A 19228-nucleotide genomic window follows, 5' to 3' on the forward strand; every position below is an offset into this window, starting at 1 on the left:
TACACAAGCCAATTCACTGCCCTCTGCCGGTTAAATCACTCGCACTTTCCAGTGTTAGAACACTTATTGCCCCTCCTGCCATTATTATGAAACAATTATTTACCAAATGGCTGATTACACACATTTAAAATCTGTGTAACTGTGCAGGTATGTTATACAATCATAGGCCTACTTATCAAAAAACACTACTGATAGGCTATAAATATATCTGCCTAGAATGTACTGTATGTGGAAGGGTCAGATCAACCTTTAATACTGCACAAATGTGGAGATAAGTCTGGCAATGCGAGACTATACGTGGCTGTGGACTGGGGCAGCACCAAAACATTATTTAGCCACCTAAAAATATTTAGAATACTGTTACCGCTTTAATTGCCTTGCCGTCTGACAGCCCTTTCCCAAGGGGAACTGAAGCCTTTATCAATGTTATCTTTAAGCCACCAGACTCCATTGACATAAACAGTAAAGTTAATTTCCTCCTTCCCTCCCGTTCTGACTCCCGCCGCAGCCCCAGCCCCGCCCTACTGACTCATTATCGGAGCTACTGACTGCACCAGTCCAACAGCAGAAAGGGGGAGACTTTAGTGCTAGGCCAAGGAGACGTGGACTTCATGCATGGATAAATTAGGCCTACAATAAAAATATATTTGAATATGTTTTTGAATAGGCCTGTATATTCTCCCGGATGGTCTGAAAAGGTTGCCAAATTTGTCGCTAGTCGCTTATTATAAATTACATTCGTTAAGAGGGTCTGAAAAGTCGCTAAATCTAGGCCTGAGAAAGTTGGCAACACTGATAACACAGATGGGTTTAGGTTTAAGTTTATTGTAAGGATCCCCATTAGCTGACACCTAGACGACCAGCTTCCTGGGGTCCAAAACAACTTACAGACTTGTTCCCCAGCTTCTGCCCAACCCTTGTTTGAGGGCCCTCTCTGTCTATGCCCCCCAAGCCCCCTCCCCCTGCCCCACCCCTCCCCAAGTGCTTGTGCATTTACGTCCCTGCCTAACAGTAGTATCCTACAACTATTCACCTATGGCTATTATATACAGTCTTTGCAACACGCACAAAACGTACGGACCCTGGTGGGCACCCACAACGACAAGTTAATGTCATCTGCGTGGAAATGTTAGCCTAGTTTTGTGAGATGAAAGACAATAAGTGTTTTTTGTAATTCTCCACTGGTTGTTGATAATAATAGGATCATTTCTATAGGCTACAAAGCTATAAATACAGCGCCAGAAGAAGGGACAATGGAGCTGAGTTTATCGGTCCCCACAGAAAGCCGTGTAATGCAACCCCATGTTTTACCAGGAAGAAAGCTGGGCGGGTAGGATAGCCTACCGACAGAACGCAGGACTGAGCCATTCGGAAGACTGAAGTTATGACTTTAATATGGCTGATAAGGGTCCGTTTTTAACTTCGTGTATTATTTTCTATTTGTCCATCGGGGCTGCGTTATTCCAAATTCTCGAAGAGCCAAATTGGGAAGCAGCCAGAGACGAATATATTCTACAAAAGGAAAACATTTTGAAGAACCATGCCTGCTTAACAAAGGAAAGTCTGGATGAGATTATAGAGGTATGCATCTGTTTTTAATTGTGTGAAAGACGAAAAACACGGCTGTTAGAGAGAAGTTGTCCATGTGTCCTAAAGAAGGCAACCTATGCTACTATCATTCTGTGAGTAGCCTAACTTTTGCGGTGATTGAAAATAGCTCCAATCAACTCTCATAAAGTTATTAGATAGCCTAAAAGTAGGCTGTAAGTCAAACGAATAGAACATTGGCTACCTTTATTGGCTGTATTTCTTTCTTTATATATTTTATATTTATTTTACATCACTAGTATAAAATAGGCTATAGCCTATGGCTACGTTTACAACAAAAGGGAGAGAAAGAAGTGCATGCTCACTTTTTTTCCTTCATTTCTTTTGAACCACCACTCCCCACCCCCACCCTCAGGTAACAAACAAAACAGAATAAAACAAACGCACATTAGGGGTGGTCAAATAAAATAAGGGGGGGAAAAGCTTTAGACTGTATTAAATTTGAGCTACATCTTGAGCCAGTAAAAGAGAAGTCTCATCGCCTTCAGGAAACCACCAAAACCTGTTTTTCCTGGTTAAGAAATAGACAATAGACAATAAATCTGGCCGAAGCGGTGTATGCGGCTGTAGGCAACGCGACCTAATGATCTTTATTTGTATTCAGGTTTGTTAGCGCGCAGGAATGTTGTGAGTATTCATGATTTAAACTGCACATGGATGGTGGTGCGCTGAGCGTGAATGCGCATGTCTCCTGCAACCTCAAAAATGTGAATGTTTGCACAAGGTGTGTCCGCTTTAATGGCTTATAGTGAGTTGTGAGGGTGATAGGGAAATAAGCCGCAATACAGTTTTTTCAATGAGTGTGTAGTGTTACTGGTGTTATTAAGGCAAAGTAGCAGCAACAGTTATAGTAGTTTATGAATGGGTTTAATTGAGACTTTAGTGTGTTTACTCTCCAGATAGTGTCACAAGCTGCGGGCCAAGGTGTGACCATCACTGGGGAGAAACATCGCAACTCGTGGGACTGGGCAAACTCTGTCATCTTTGCTGCCACCATTGTCACCACTATTGGTTTGTATGACATCTACAATATTTGCCACTGATATAATTATCTGGTATGAGTTTTATGTTTACTGATTTATTTATTCATTCACTTAGCTTACTCTTTATGTGTGACAGAATATATTATTTTAGCCATTTCATATATGCATTTGGCAAAAACAAAATGACAGAAAAAAAAGCTCAATACTACTTTCTAATAAGATTAATAATCTATTAATACTTACTACATTGTCATAAAGAACAAAAAAAAACATTTGTATTTTAAATCAATAACCGCACGTGATGGCTTACAATGGAACTTTTTTTTTTTAAAGAACAATTATTTAATCTGCAGTTGTAGATGTTAATTTGTAATGAAGGGATTTGTTAATGATCTCTTTGCAAGTGATCAAACTGTGCATTGGAGAGGTCTTCCTGCAAAATGAACATCCAAGCAAGTTAAAGGTCCCATGGCATGAAAATTTCACTTTATGAGTTTTTTTTAAACATTAATATGCGTTCCTCCAGCCTGCCTGTGGTCCCCCAGTGGCTATAAATGGCGATAGGTGTAAACCGAGCCCTGGGTATCCTGCTCCGCCTTTGAGAAAATGAAAGCTCAGATGGGCCGATCTGGAATCTTGCTCCTTATGAGGTCATAAGGAGCAAGGTTACCTCCCCTTTCTCTGCTTTGCCCGCCCAGAGAATTTGGCCCACCCATGAGAGAGAGGCATCATGGCTTTCAAACAAGCAAAGTGGCAGTTGGTCAAGGCCACACCCCCACCCTCCACCTTGCCCCCCCTCTCTCCTCCTCAATAGTTACAGACACCGAAATGGCACATCCTAAGGAAAGCTCATTGTGGGACTGGCTCTAGTGGCTGTAATTCTGTACCAAGGCTGAATTTTGGGAAAGAGACTTCAGATACAGTATTAGGGGACCACTAAGGTCTATATAAAAGCATCAAAAGAGCACCATGTCATGGGACCTTTAAAAAGACAAAGCATATGTAAGAATTGATTTCAAAATAATACTGTTAAAAAATACATTTCTGATCTTCTGCCATTATGAACCATCCAGACCTCTCAGGTCGTCTGGAACAGTTCTGCTTTCTGTCCCCAGAGTCAGAACTAAACATGGACAAGCAGCATTCCGTTTTATGCTCCACATATCTGGAACAAAGTCCCAGAAAGCTGCAGGTCCGCTGCTACTCTGTTTAAAAAAATAAAAATAAAGGCTGAAGACTTTTTTGTTTGATGCTGCCTTTTATTAAATTAAGTAATTAATTTCTAACATTGCACTGTAACGTTTGTATTTTGTACCAGTCTTATTCGGTTTTGGCTTGTTTTAATTTCCATTCTCTTCAATGAATGTTTTTAATTGCTATTTAATGTTTTATGTAAAGCACTTTCAATTGCCTTGTTGCTGAAATGTGCTATTTAAATAAAGTTGCCTTGCCTAAAAGGATGCTACTCCATAGCCAATTTTTTTTTTTCAACCTGGCAATGAAGGATTGATAAATTACTTATTAACCATTAATAAAAACTTTGTATAAACCTTCCAGAGTTGTGCATCAATATATCCTCTTGTCTACAGGTTATGGTAATGTTGCGCCCAAGACTCAAGGTGGTCGTGTATTCTGCATCCTGTATGGTCTGTGTGGGATCCCCCTGTGTCTGGTATGGATAAGCGAGCTGGGCTCGTTCTTTGGAGACCGGGCTAAACGTCTGTCCCAGGTTCTGATCCGTAAAGGCATTTCAGTGGTAAGAATCTGACTGAAATCTGGAGTTAGTCTCCAAATACTGTATTAAACGGCAGCTCCATCAAGTTATTTTAATATTACATCAAGATGTTACGAGTTTCTTTTTCTCCCTTCTGTCAGAAAAAGGTCCAGTTAACCTGCACAGTCCTATTCCTGTTATGGGGGCTCTTCGTGCACCTGGTGATCCCTCCATTTATTTTCATGTCTCTGGAAGGATGGAGCTACCTGGAGGGCTTCTACTTCTCTTTCATCACACTCACAACGGTTGGTTTTGGAGATTATGTGGCAGGTATGTTTGATTCATGGCATACATCATCTCAGGTTAACGTTTCTCTGAAGTTAATTGTGGGTCTGAACTTTTTGCTTCGTTAAATCCTTTGTTATAAATGTCACGCCGGTGCATCGGCTCTCGTTTCAGGTGTAAATCCAAACATGGAATACCCCAGACTGTACAGAGTGTTTGCAGAGTTATGGATTTACATGGGCCTGGCCTGGCTGTCTCTGTTCTTTAGCTGGAATGTCCACATGGTTGTGGAAGCCCACAAGGTGCTTAAGAAAAGAAGACACAGGCACAGACAATTGGAACTCCAGCCTGTCAAGGAGAAGCACAACCCAGAAGTAAGACCATCTGTTATCGACATCTTCAACTTCCTATCAGAGAAGGACGAGGACTACAGCACCGTCATCAAGAAGATTGGAACCACAGCATATATAAGAAAGCCTGCAGAGAGCATAAATCGCTCCAAGAGCTGCAGCGACATCTTGGCCACCGACATCCAGACCCTGGATCACTCACCTCGGCACAGGCGCATGCTCAGCGTCAGTCAATTGTTCATAAAAGCAGAGCCTGCCGTGGAAGACGGCGAACACGAGGCGCGTCCTCAAATACAAGAAAGCGACGGAGACACTAAACCTGCAGAATGTGTGATGACAGATAAGGAGAACAAGGACAATTGTGCATTTGATTCAGAAGCTGCTGGTATCTTCTTCACTGTACCGACCAAATGTGCTATGAAAAAGAAAAGGGTACAGCATCCTGGTGGTGGAAGGACTAGGTTTACAACATCCAAGGTAGTAGAGGAAGATTTCTTAATGGATAAAGATGAAAAAGGGTAAAAGATATTTTCTAAAACATCATGTACCTTTACCAAAATTGTGGCTGTGGTGTGTTTTATATGAAAATATTATAAAGAGTCATTTTTCAAGAAAACAAACATTTCATATCAAGAAAACAGCATTTTGTGAAAAGGATACAAAATGAATTTTAGATGGTTTCCTGCTTTAAAATGACATGATCCAGTGTCTGTATCAAGTAAAATATTACTCTTCTTTTGCAAACGGTGAATCAAGATTTTATTTTTTTTATTTTTATCTATCCAAATCTTTTCTTACAACATTTCTATTGTTAAACAGTAGTAACTCTAGATACAAAATACACAGATTATTTCAAATCACAACACAGGGCTTTGTGGAAAACGGTGCCAATTAGCAACTTTCCTTCATAGGGAGCTGCTACAGTGGAGGCTATGAGCACATGGCCCTTATCAGCATACTCCTGGCTCACCACCGGCTGCTCTGAATGAATGTTCTTGATCCGGATGACCTGGAGAAGACAGGAATAAAATTGTCAGGCAAATTCAAATTACAATGCTGATATATCATTTCATTAAAAAAATAAAAAATAAAAACAATAACCTCTGAGCCGGGTGGATCTTCAGGGTCATACGTTACCAACTTCATGCCATTTGGATGACAACCAAGCCATATGTCACCTGTCCTGTGGTCCACCTCAATGTTGTCACAGAGTGAGCCAACAGCTACAGACTGGTTGGAAAGATTACAAAGAGTAAACTGATAATTATAGTTTGTCCTCTAGGATTACTGACACAAAGTGTAGAGTGAAGCATGACAGCATCAAGGGTTAATAGTCAGCAGTCTCAACAGGCTGTTAAGGAAGGCCAGCTAGGTGATCAGGTTGGAACTGGACAGTGTGGAGGCAGTGGCAGAGAGGAAGACGAGGGACACAAAATCAAAGCCATCTTTGCAACGAGCTGTGGCAGATTGGCAGCTCGTTGCAGAGGGAGTTGTTCCTCATCCGTGTCGAGGGTCAAAGTAGAGAGGAAGTTGTTGGCTAGATTGTTAAGCTCCTTGAGGTACATTTTTGATTTGTGATATATAAATAAAACACATTTGACTTGATGTTGTTAAGCTTTGTTGTACGTCTATTGGTGTGTAAGTTCATTGAGAGAACAAAAAACTAATTCCTTGTACATGTTCACATGCTTGGCCAATAAAGCGGATTCTGATAGAACACACAGTTTTAGCCAAGACAGTAGACAATGCTGCAAAGAAGCTACAAATTCTAAAACATGAATGCTTCAGACACACAGTCAACCCGGCAGCACAGAAGATCTATAAAATCCCCCCAGTTTCAGGATGGGCACTCAAGATTAGTGTCAACAGTTCAGTATCCGACCAAATGTCTCCCCTTACTGTTCCTGACTTTTAGTGTTAAATAATGGCCAGAAAAGTGTTTTTACAGAACATCATAACACAGTGAAGTTGACCTTTGATCTTTTAGATATAAAAGATCATCACTTCATAATTTTATTGTATTAGACATTTGTGTGAAATTGTGTCATAATTAGCGTATTCATTTTTGAGTTACGGTCAAAAGTCACCAAATTTTAATCAGTTCATCCAGGTGGACATCTGTGTGCGGAGAACCAGAAAACTTTCACTTCACTTTGTTTCTATTCCGCTCATGGAAACAGACACATTTTATAATCAAACCACAAATTATTTGCTATATTACATTGCATATCCATGATCTGAAATTATGATTTCTCAAATGATACAACAAACAGAAATAGATAGACTGTTAAGTCTAAGTTAAGTCAATTTTCCAGAGAAACGACAGAAGAACTTAAAGCAGGTGTGGAAGCACAACAAAATCCACCTACCAACACCTACGAGGCTCATTATTCAACACATTATATCTTGTTTACTAAATCCATACAAAAAGTGAAGTGAACAACAGGTTTCCAATCTTTATGACAAGCTGGCTGTATCTTCATATTTAACGCTGGCTGTATCTTCATATTTAACGGATGAAAGAGTAGTATTGATCTTCTCATCTAACTATTGGCAAGAAAGCAAATAATTGTATTTTCAAAAATGAACTATGCTTTTATTTTTTGCTGAGCATAGAAAATAATAAAAAAAAAAAACTGTATTACCTTAAGATGCACTAATTGTTCCCCTTCTTGTCTCTCATAAACGTCGATCGCATGGTCAAGGATGTCTGAAATATAAATATACCTGTAAAGAAACAAAAACAATTGCTGTTTTATTATTTTAGTGATGAAATGAGTATGAAAACATACTGCTGTGGAAATACATTCAGTTCATAAAACATGCAGTGACTGCTAAAATGAATTCAGAATAACCGTTTGTCAGGGGATATGTTGATGCCATTTGCAGACATAAATCCATCCGCTGCCACCCTCGCTTCCTTTGGACTGTAGTACACCACATCACACCAGGGGAGACCCAGGAGGACAGTCAGAAAGTGGAGCGCTTCATTGGGAAAGTAGTGATCATTTGTTGCGTAGAAGCTCTCTACTCCGACTGCAACAATGTCATTGACACTGAAAGAAACGATGAATGAGATCAAAAGCATAGAGAGATTGTCAAACGTAAACATGTTTGACACTAGGAATGATTTATTATAAAGTACATACCTGTGGAGTAGGGGGTGGGTAATAGTTTTTAGGTGCACAAGTGTGTTCTCCTCAACAAAATGAAAGATCTCCACTTGGCTTTTGTGGTGCGGGTGATTGACAACAAACAGGTACACAGAGTCATCTGCAAACAAACATCAATGTGTTGTGTATTAGTCATTACCTTTAGAATATAACAATCATGCACATTTCTCTCCGGACCTCACAGCATGGTTGTCAGTGTCTGTCCTGTGCTCTGGTATTACTGTCACACCATTACAATTTAATTTTTTACTTAAAGTTGGAATCCCTAAGCTTTCAGTCCTGGTTGATAGCCTATAGCAACACTCGAAGCTACTATCTTAACAGCGAGTGTGGTTTAACCAACGAAATAAAATAAATAGATAGGACATTCCCATTCAAATCAACGTAGCAGAAGGGTCAGAGCGGCGGCCATTTTTATGTGTAACGTTATGCGTACTGTAGCACCATGTGGCGTGTGGGCATGTCGGAGAGAGCAAGCTAGCTAACTAGCCAGCCAGCCAGCCGTCCGTCCATCTGCTTTGCATTGGTTACAGAAAATGAGCCCAACAGTGGGCTGGGTCTAACGGTACATCCTCCTCACTCCCTACTGGTTTAGAGAACCTCCCCTGAACTGCAGCCCGCTCTTCTCTCAGCGAACTGCAACAAACTTTATGGCCCCACTGACTTGTGTTGTCACCATGGCAACTACAGCCATTTTGTTTTGTTCTAGTCAAATGACCATGGCAAACAGCTCAATGTTCTTTCTATGCAATTTAATTTCTATGGGTCTAACACTGCAGATCCCAGAGAAATGACTATTGTCTTATTATGTAGACACGTTTGATGAACAATCGCAGTTAGCGCTAACCTCTGAGACAATAACAGCACGTTTCTTGTGGCTGCTTCACGATTAAAAAGCCCCCCCAGTGTTTGTCTGGTTGGTGTCTTTTAATGTGAAGCAACAGCAGTGGGGAATGTTGGGTTAGCATTAGCAGCTCTGATATGGCTGTAAATGACTATACAGTTAACAGTTAAATCTGATATCAATGAGATCAAAGTACAAACAGTAACACTGCATTCCTGGGAATCAAATCCCCTGTATGTGTGAAGACAATTTTAACCCCTCGTGGGAATGGCGGACTCCACCACTACCAACAAAAGATAGGTAATTATTACTGAAAGTAAATACATTTTATTAATATTGCAAATCCAAACCATAAATAAGAGCAAACACCTGGTTTGATTTCATGGCAATATTAAATATTCTAACTTTAAAAACTTTTGTTCATTCTTATTAATTGTATTTTCCTCATTTCTAATGAGTTGTACTATGTTCTATCCTATAAACCCATTTGTAACTTTGCTGAGTCAAAACTGCTAAAGAAGAGCTGCAACCATGAATACAATTCAAATCTCTGGGGCAGCAGAGTAAAATCCTTAAAAACTATATTTTCAATCCATTTTACTTCCTCCAAGGGTCCTCCAAAGAAATATAAATACAACCCAAAACTTATGAATCCAGGTCTCCTTCATTTATTTTAATTAAATTGTTTTATGGAAGTATGTTGGTATGCTCGTTACCTGTAAATTACAAACTAGTAAACACATGAGGTTTGCTTACCAATCTGCTGTACAACTAAAGGATTGCATTTCTGTATATGTGCTGTATTGTTCTGTTGCGTGAGTCAACAAATTCTTTGCCAGGTCCTTTCAAGGAAATCTGTGGTTGTAACAACTGGTTTTCCATTCTCTTCCTTGCTCTCTAATTAGCTGGATTACTGTAAACTGTAACATTTTGCCTTTATTGTTCTTCAACAGAACACAGCAAGTGCCAGAGACTCCCTTCCAGTTCATTTCATTTGGTATGCATTAGATGAGCGTTCATCATAACAACCACAGTGCCTTAAAGACATCTTTTGATGTAAAGAAACTGGAACTTTATTTGTCTTTTGTAATTTTTTGTCTTGTCTTTTTAAGTCTTTTCAGGGCTTTTTTTTGCATCATTTGGTCCAAATATAAAGTATACACTAAAAACTGGTAATAGATTCATGTTCAGTGTTTAAATGTTTCATGTTGAAGACAACATTTACAATCTTATTAAATGTGATCATTTCATGCACAGATACATGTTGTTGTTGTATAGTTATGTAGAGATGTATATAGAGATATTGCACCTGACTATATAACTCCTCCCTCTGAGTGATTCACGCTTTGTGTCAAAACTTGTCTCACAGCATGTATCTCCACATCACATCTCAATATTCTTGCAATTATGTACAATAATTAATTTAATTAATTAATTAAATTAATTAATAATTGATCAGCTACATGGACAACGGTGTTATTTATGCACTGCTGCTACTTATAATCACACTGTACTTATTTATGTTTGTACTGTATTGATGTTGACAACGCACTACAATAGAATTTGTACAATCCATTTGAAAATATCTTTTTAACCTAATCTTACTTGTAGCCTAATTTCACTTACTTCTACTTAATGTTTTTATATATTTCTTATTGTAGATATGTTACTGTATGTACTTTATACAGTCATTGACTTGGTCTTTTTTACTCGTATGTTACCTTGAATTTGACTGTGAGAAACTGCAACTAAAAAGTATTGTGAGTCTGATGACTCAGATTCAGATTTGTACTTTACCTGCTTCATCGATGTATACACTTATGCCGTGTGGGTTGAAAGAGCTGAGGTCGAGCTCTCCTTTGATTTGCAACTCCACTGGAGTTGGCTTCGGGTGCAGCAGATCCAAAACGTACATTTTCCCTGGGTCATCGGAGAAAGAAGGCATTCCAGGATAGTTCAACCCCTAAGTGGGAAACACTGCATGTAAGATGTTGGTGCAGATCTATGATTTTGCTTAAGGGCATCATTACTTACTGAATTATGTCAACTAACAGGTAATCACAACTCATTTAAAACAGTTGACACATAATTTAACATAATGTAAAATATTATTTAAAGCTGGGGTAGGCACTTTATTTTTGAAGTTGTTGGGCAAAAAATCAATAACCTTTCAGCATGTTGTAATTCAATTGGTCTTAGAGAAAACCAGAATTCTACACCTCCTCCTTCCCTTGGTATTCAGGCTTTAGTAAATAGTTAGTAGCTAACTAACGTTTAAGGTTTAAATCACAGTATGTCAGCTCAAAAGGTTTTACAAAGAAAATGTGTGTGGTATAGTACTTTACTTAAGTAAATAATATGACTACTTCCAAGGGAGGACAGAGAGGAAGAGCTGCAGGAGGAGGTCTCACTCTACTTTATATTCTGGCGTGCTGCTGCAAAATAGCTACGGGAAGGAACTAGTTTTAGAGGAACATGTGTACATTCAAAAGTTGTTTTAGTCCTTGATTTCATGTTGTTTATGGAGAAGGAGAACCAGGAAATGAATAGAGGGAAATGCAACGCTAACAAGCCACAGCCGAGCGTACCTACGTACGTAGCTACGGCGTAGATTTTATGCGGAAGCATAAATCACTCTTTAACCATAGTGGTCATAAATCGTCCGGAGTTTGCAATTACAACACAAAAAAAGCAGAACGTAATGGACAGCCGGCCGAAGAGAAGGGACATCCGGCGGAATTTCCGGCGGCACCTGAGCAATCCCCGAGGTGGATATACAGTACAGGCCAAAAGTTTGGACACACCTTCTCATTCAATGCGTTTCCTTTATTTTCATGACTATTTACATTGTAGATTCTCACTGAAGGCATCAAAACTATGAATGAACACATATGGAATTATGTACTTAAAAAGTGTGAAATAACTGAAAACATGTCTTATATTTTAGATTCCTCAAAGTAGCCACCCTTTGCTTTTTTTGATAGCGCTGCAAACCCTTGGTGTTCTCTTGATGAGCGTCATGAGGTAGTCACCTGAAATGGTTTTCACTTCACAGGTGTGCCTTGTCAGGGTTAATTAGTGGAAGTTTTTCCCTTATTAATGGGGTTGGGACCATCAGTTGTGTTGTGCAGAAGTCAGGTTGATACACAGCCGACAGCCCTATTGGACAACTGTTAGAATTCATATTATGGCAAGAACCAATCAGCTAAGTAAAGAGAAACAAGTGGCCATCATTACTTTAACAAATGAAGGTCAGTCAGTCTGGAAAATTGCGAAAACTTTGAATGTGTCCCCAAGTGCAGTCGCAAAAACCATCAAGCGCTACAACGAAACTGGCTCACATGAGGACCGCCCCAGGAAAGGAAGACCAGGAGTCACCTCTGCTACTGAGGATAAGTTCATCCGAGTCACCAGCTTTAGAAATCGCAAGTTAACAGCAGCTCAGATTAGAGACCAGATGAATGCCACACAGAGTTCTAGCAGCAGACACATCTCTAGGACAACTGTTAAGAGGAGACTGCGCGAATCAGGCCTTCATGGTCAAGTAGCTGCTAGGAAACCACTGCTAAGGAGAGGCAACAAGCAGAAGAGATTTGTTTGGGCCAGGAAACACAAGGAATGGACATTAGACCGGTGGAAATCTGTGCTTTGGTCTGATGAGTCCAAATTTGAGATCTTTGGTTCCAACCGCCGTGTCTTTGTGCGACGCAGAAAAGGTGAACGGATGGATTCTACATGCCTGGTTCCCACCGTGAAGCATGGAGGAGGAGGTGTGATGGTGTGGGGGTGCTTTGCTGGTGACACTGTTGGGGATTTATTCAAAATTGAAGGCATACTGAACCAGCATGGCTACCACAGCATCCTGCAGCGACATGCCATCCCATCCGGTTTGCGTTTAGTTGGACCATCATTTATTTTTCAACAGGACAATGACCCCAAATACACCTCCAGGCTGTGTAAGGGCTATTTGACCAAGAAGGAGAGTGATGGAGTGCTGCGCCAGATGACCTGGCCTCCACAGTCACTGGACCTGAACCCAATCGTGATGGTTTGGGGTGAGCTGGACCGCAGAGTGAAGGCAAAAGGGCCAACAAGTGCTAAGCATCTCTGGGAACTCCTTCAAGACTGTTGGAAAACCATTTCAGGTGACTACCTCTTAAAGCTCATCAAGAGAATGCCAAGAGTGTGCAAAGCAGTAATCAGAGCAAAGGGTGGCTACTTTGAAGAAACTAGAACATAAGACATGTTTTCAGTTATTTCACACTTTTTGTTAAGTACGTAATTCCACGTGTTCATTCATAGTTTTGATGCCTTCAGTGAGAATCTACAATGTAAATCGTCATGAAAATAAAGGAAACTCATTGAATGAGAAGGTGTGTCCAAACTTTTGGCCTGTACTGTAGACTAAGATTTATGCAACTGTGCAAACGTTTTAATAACATACTGTGCTTAGAAAGGCCAGTCCATCTCTTAGTATTGTGATATCCTCTGCCCCATATTCTGCACAAAACAAAATAAAGCTGGTTATACATTACCACACTGCTGACACTTGACCTATTGTCATTAAACTGGACTTCAAACTCTTCATGTGAGGTCCCATTTTACAAGTCCAGAAACATGTTTAAATTAAAGAACATATTTGACATCTCAAATCCAAACATTAAGACACAGACATAAACATAAAGTTAAAAATGCCTACCAATATTCTTTAAATAATGACAGTTGAGGGGTTTCACAGGAACATCTCTGGACGTGAGGGCCATTTCCCTGCAGATAAAATTTAAACATGATAAAGCATTTCATAGGAAAACAAAACCGCTCCTGCCAGTCCTAATCTGTCATTTGCAGAGCTTGAGTAGTCTAGTGATAAGCTTGTACATTCTTCTCTACCTGCATTCCCATACTTTCTCTTTGAAACAACATCTGTCAACTTTGATAAGCAGTACTAAACCTCTACTATACTTCCAGAGATGGTCTCTAATTTACTCCAACAGTAAATACTTACTTTAGTTGAAGAAATCGGTGTCCAATGAAAGCTGCAAGAGCAGCAACAACAGCAGCAACAATTACTTTCTTCATGGGAGCCATGTTTAGAAATTAAAGGTGAAACAGGAAGGCTTTCAGAGTGCATTTACATAGCAGCACCAGAGATGGAGCTAGAGCGTGTACCCCAGAAGCACCATTACATATGTTCAATATCACAATTATTCCAATAAAAAAATGTCTCACCCAGCAACAAGTCTACAAGTCACTTCAGTATTTATTTAATCACACGCAATGTGTCAGTTAAATAGTTTGGCCTAAGGATGAAAAGGATACTAAATTTTAAAAAAAAACCTGGCTGTGGGTGTGAAAAGAGAATCCGTGTATCATTATCATTCGTTCTTTTCATATTCAATTGAGATTCCAAAATCGGAAAATGAAAAAATGGTTCGTTATTTCGTTATTCGTTTACGAATCTGATACCAAAAAACGAATAACGGGTCATTTCGATTCAATGCTCAGATCAAAAATAGGAAATGAAATAACGGGCCACGGGACCGATTTTGATGTGAACCGGAAGTTACGGTCTTCTTCGTGTGTTGCACTTGGAAGTTTCCAAGTTTTTTTTATATACTGTCTATGGAAGTTTCCCGCAATTTGGAAAACAGTTAGAAGAAGCCTGGAAAACCTCAATCATGCAGTGATTGTAAGTTATTGAATCAGTATTTCTTAAGTAATTTCGTGTTGACACCATGGCCGCACTGGAACCATATGCTGATTTAATTAAAGATTTATTTGAAACTGGCAAGACACATGTAGAGATTTCCACAACGCTGCAGCAAATGGGTATCCAGCGATGTTCTGAAATGAGTGTGAGAAGATTCTGTGTTCAGCACAACCTTAAGTGAAAAAGACATGTATCGGACACAGAACTGGAGAGGGCTGTGGTTGGATCAATATATGAAGTAAGTTTTTTTATTTAGGTTTTCACATTTTATATCCTGCCCGTCTTTCAAATGTTGTATCGAATAACTGTATTTTTATTAACAGACGGGCCCATCTTATGGCCGCAAGTTCATGACTGGATATCTGTCTTCAATGGGAGTGCATGCAGGAGAATGTCGAGTTGGGAAAATCCTCAGAGAGATTCATCAGCCACACCACGAATTCCGACGTCAGGCAAGTCATATGCTAAGAATGAAATAGACCTACAGTACATGATGTTGCATGCATATAAGAATTTCTTTGATGTAGAAATGGTTCGTGAATATTCTGGGCTCAAAATATAAAACATGTCTTCAGGGTGCTCGTAATCTAAATCCCATCCCGTATCATGCGGAATATATGGGCCATAAAATTCACATGGACCCAAACGAGAAGCTTGTGATGTTTGGAGTGACACACGTCGTGGCAGTTGATGGCTACAGCGGCAAAATTGTTGCCAATGCCACCATGCCAGTGAAAAACAACCTTGTGATTTATGAGGAAGTTTACAGGTACAGTAAATACATTTAGAACCAATGTTTTTGTAATAATATTTTCTGTGCAATGTATATTCTCTTTTTATTGAATTTAATTTTATTGGATCAGTTATGTTCAGTGCAGCCCTTTGCACATGTACACATTGTTTTATCTCAGATCTGCAGTGGTTAACCATGGTTTGTGGGACCAACTCAGGGTCGACCATGGCAGGGAGTTTTACATGTGCTTGTACATGCAAAAGATGCTGTCAAGACATAACACAGAGACATAAGACACAACCCTAGCAGGCCACCATACCTTCAAACAACCTCAACAAGGGTGAGGTTTTTGTAATATGGACTAACCGTACAACTAATATAATCAAATGCTTTTTTTATTCTAACAAATAAGGAGTGAAAGCATTTAAAATGGGAATTAATTTCCCAAACTATAATCTATTACATTTTCATTCCATCTGAAATCGTGTTTTGTGTTCAACAGAATCTTCGAGTGGAAAGGATTTGGCCCGAGGTGAACAATCATGTTAACTACCCATTGAAACAGGCCCTGGTACACCTGCTGGACCAAGAAGTCCTCAACATGGAGGACAATATGACTAAATTCTGCATTTCAAACCTGACATGTCAATTTAGCCACATTGGACTAGGCAGAGTGGTGCAATCGTGGAATGCACACAGGATCCCAGGTATGCTAAACTGAATATGTACAACCCTTTTGAAGCAGTTATTTTTTCACACGCCAACCACATACAACATAAATGGCATTGCTTTGTTAGTTATTTGTTTCCTTGTTTTAGGATGTGGGATACCCAATGAACTCGCAGCAGGTGGCTGTCCAGCTAAAATCTCTGAAGAGCTGCTGCCCAATGCCTCTGTTGTGGCAAACATGTATGAGCAAGAGTTTGGATCCTCGCTGACTTGGGTCTCAGTTTTTGGAACTGACCCATTTTCATCTGAGGAGGATAGATGTCATGCAGAACAAGACTTTGCAGAAAACTACCCTGACATCTCTCTTCTTTTTAATCATGTGGTCAACAATGACTATACACCTTTCCAAGATGCCTTGTTGTACCTCATAAATGTCACCCAAAGATATGTCTGAAAACAGTAACTGAAATGCTGTGGTGTTGTTAAGTGGCTAGGAAAACATAATGTGTTATGCTACAGTGCTGATTCAAATTTCGTCAACCCTTTATGCAGTTATAGTTTTTATATAAAATCTTAATTGGCCTCCACACTGTTGGAATCAACTATGGATCGGTCTCAGTGTGCTTTGTTCTTTACTTCATCAAACTAATCAGTCTGCATAGAGCCTCAATTGATACCCTCTTAATTGTTACCCTCTTAATTGTTGCACGTTTTACTATATGTTGGATGAGAGCACCCTGGATAACTGCTCTTTTAAAAAAAAAAAAAAAAAAAAAAAAAGACCTAGGCATACAGATTTATTTAAAAATATTATGTAGCCGCCACTGTACCCACAACTTGTCAGTTGAATAATTTGACAATAAACCTTTGCTTTAAACTCTGTTGTATTGAACTTTTTAAGCTGAAATAAAATCTTGCATACAATGACAAAGTATTGCACCAGTATTGCCAGAAGGGCAGACTTTTTATGCTTAAACTTTGATAACTTCAAAATTCTGAAAAATATAAAACATAAATAGTGCAAATTTGAGATTGCAACTTTCACATCATTGAAATATGGGTATGAAAACTAAAATGACCTTATAAAAGTACATGCATGAAAGTGCTTTAACTGTAGACTCAACATGTTATTCAAGGAGAAATAGAACACAAGCGACAAAACTACGCTATTGTGAATAGCCTAATTAATGTACTATACAATAATTTCAAAAGTTTCCAAATGCAACCAATTTAAGAAAATATACAACATAAAATAGTGCAAATCTGAGATTGTTCCTTTGCTTTCACATTATTCAAATATGAGCAAAAAAAGGGTTTGCTTAAACTGTAGACTTGACATGTTATTCAACTGAATTGAAATTGAACACAAAGAACAGGTCTATGTTCTTCATGGAAAGACTTAATTAGTTGCACTTATATATGTGTTAAGTAGACTAAAATGTGTCTATGGTATCATCTGTTTATTTACTGTATCCACATTTGTGGTTGTGGAACACCTGACCTGGGATTTTCCTTACTTATCTAATTATCAATTGTCATTCGTTGCTAAATAAGACATTGCAAAGTGTGTGTTTTTTTAACAACTTCTGAATTATGGGTAATACAGGTTTTTAAAGAAAACAATATAAATACAAAAAATACTTTTGCAGACAATACAGGCAAAGGCATCTCTAACAGCTAATGCTTGGGCCTCAGTCAGGGACAGTGTTGTTCTGCGGTTGGAATTTGCAAACTCCATCAGCTCCTTCATTGTAGTGGACACTTCTTGCAGTCCCTGGGCTGCCAGGACCACCTCTTCAATTCTATCAAAAACGCCATCGAGGCCTGTATCTTCTCGTCGGCTGAAAAACAAGCACAATATACAAAAAGCAAATTATATCCGATAAATACAACAATTTTAACCCTGTCAATAGCTACTATTGTCATTATAGACCTAGTATTTAATAGCCAAATGGTTTTATGCACAATGTTACCTGCTGTTACTTCCATTAATCTGGGATTCTAATTCATTATTCAGAATTATTTTTGATTAACACATTAATTAAAGTCAAAGTCCATAAATAATATCAGCCCTAAATCTCATGCAGTACTAGAAACTGGACAGAAAAAGAATTGCAACATCTACACCAAAATCAGTCAAAAGTAAATAGTTGTGTATGAGATTCTCTATAAAGTCTTTCCCTGGAACAAGTTGTGACTATTTGTAATGGGGCCTATAATGGCAAAACATCTTACAGTTACTCCTCACCTATGAATTTACGAGAACATACAAATATGCGACCATAATAATGTGCATTTTCCAAATTAAGTACCTCAGTCTCCTCTTTTTAGTATCTTGTAACTGCAAGAAGTGTTCTTCCTGCACAGCAAATACTTTCCTTGCATTTTGCTTCCGAAATGCTGATCCTGTATAGAAAATAGTCCATTAATTGTGCAAATGGCATGACATGTCTCAGGAGATGGGCAATAACTCCTACTAGAAATAAGTTAATTTGAAGCATACAGTACAGGCCAAAAGTTTGGACACACTTTCTCATTCAATGCGTTTCCTTTTTATTTTCATGACTATTTACATTGTAGATTCTCACTGAAGGCATCAAAACTATGAATGAACACATATGGAATTATGTACTTAACAAAAAAGTGTGAAATAACTGAAAACATGTCTTATATTTTAGATTCTTTAAAGTAGCCACCCTTTGTTTTTTAATTAATAAGGTAAATAATTCCACTAATTAACCCTGACAAAGCACACCTGTGAAGGTAAAACCATTTCAGGTGACTACCTCATGAAGCTCATTGAGAGAACACCAAGGGTTTGCAGAGTTATCAAAAAAAGCAAAGGGTGGCTACTTTGAGGAATCTAAAATGTGTGACATGTTTTCAGTTATTTCACACTTTTTTGTTAAGTACATAATTCCATATGTGTTCATTCATAGTTTTGATGCCTTCAGTGAGAATCTACAATGTAAATAGTAGAGATGGCCCGATACCATTTTTTGCTTCCTGATACCGATTCCGATACCTGAACTTGTGTATCGCCCGATACAGAGTACCGATCCGATACCAGTGTGTCATATATTTTATTATGTTTTAACAGCTGTATACTACTATCCCTGTATGGATGTGATATTATTTCTATCTTTGTGAAACATGAAC

At 38.9% G+C, this 19228-nt stretch overlaps 2 protein-coding genes and 1 long non-coding RNA gene across 5 annotated transcripts; 2 read left to right on the plus strand and 1 right to left on the minus strand.

The window, feature by feature from the left end:
* Nucleotides 1-1052: 1052 nt before the first annotated feature.
* LOC114556723 (potassium channel subfamily K member 5) lies at nucleotides 1053-6545 on the plus strand. The gene is made up of 5 exons (XM_028579757.1): nucleotides 1053-1581; nucleotides 2508-2619; nucleotides 4181-4347; nucleotides 4467-4635; nucleotides 4765-6545. The coding sequence occupies exons 1-5, from the start codon at nucleotides 1396-1398 to the stop codon at nucleotides 5460-5462; spliced, it is 1332 nt and encodes a 443-aa protein (XP_028435558.1). The 5' UTR covers nucleotides 1053-1395; the 3' UTR covers nucleotides 5463-6545.
* LOC114556725 (serum paraoxonase/arylesterase 2) lies at nucleotides 5550-14520 on the minus strand. 2 transcript variants are annotated; one of them, XM_028579760.1, is made up of 10 exons: nucleotides 14277-14520; nucleotides 13963-14030; nucleotides 13657-13724; nucleotides 13402-13457; nucleotides 10755-10920; nucleotides 8090-8213; nucleotides 7796-7996; nucleotides 7586-7667; nucleotides 6042-6170; nucleotides 5551-5949 (listed from the first exon to the last, which is right to left on the minus strand). In XM_028579760.1, exons 3-10 carry the CDS (start codon nucleotides 13718-13720, stop codon nucleotides 5788-5790), a joined length of 984 nt encoding a protein of 327 aa, XP_028435561.1. In that variant the 5' UTR covers nucleotides 13721-13724; nucleotides 13963-14030; nucleotides 14277-14520; the 3' UTR covers nucleotides 5551-5787. The 2 variants fall into 2 exon arrangements, with proteins under 2 accessions (XP_028435560.1, XP_028435561.1); XM_028579759.1 differs by having other exon boundaries at nucleotides 5550-5949; nucleotides 13963-14520.
* Nucleotides 14521-14537: 17 nt separating this feature from the next.
* LOC114556726 (uncharacterized) lies at nucleotides 14538-16676 on the plus strand. 2 transcript variants are annotated; one of them, XR_003692741.1, is made up of 5 exons: nucleotides 14538-14905; nucleotides 14991-15436; nucleotides 15618-15740; nucleotides 15903-16107; nucleotides 16219-16676. It is a non-coding gene; the product is annotated as an uncharacterized LOC114556726 (long non-coding RNA). The 2 variants fall into 2 exon arrangements; XR_003692740.1 differs by having other exon boundaries at nucleotides 14539-14905; nucleotides 15579-15740.
* The last annotated feature ends 2552 nt before the right edge of the window (nucleotides 16677-19228 follow it).

The sequence above is a fragment of the Perca flavescens genome, chromosome 6 (genome assembly GCF_004354835.1).
Source record: "Perca flavescens isolate YP-PL-M2 chromosome 6, PFLA_1.0, whole genome shotgun sequence".
Classification (NCBI taxonomy): Eukaryota; Metazoa; Chordata; class Actinopteri; order Perciformes; family Percidae; genus Perca; species Perca flavescens.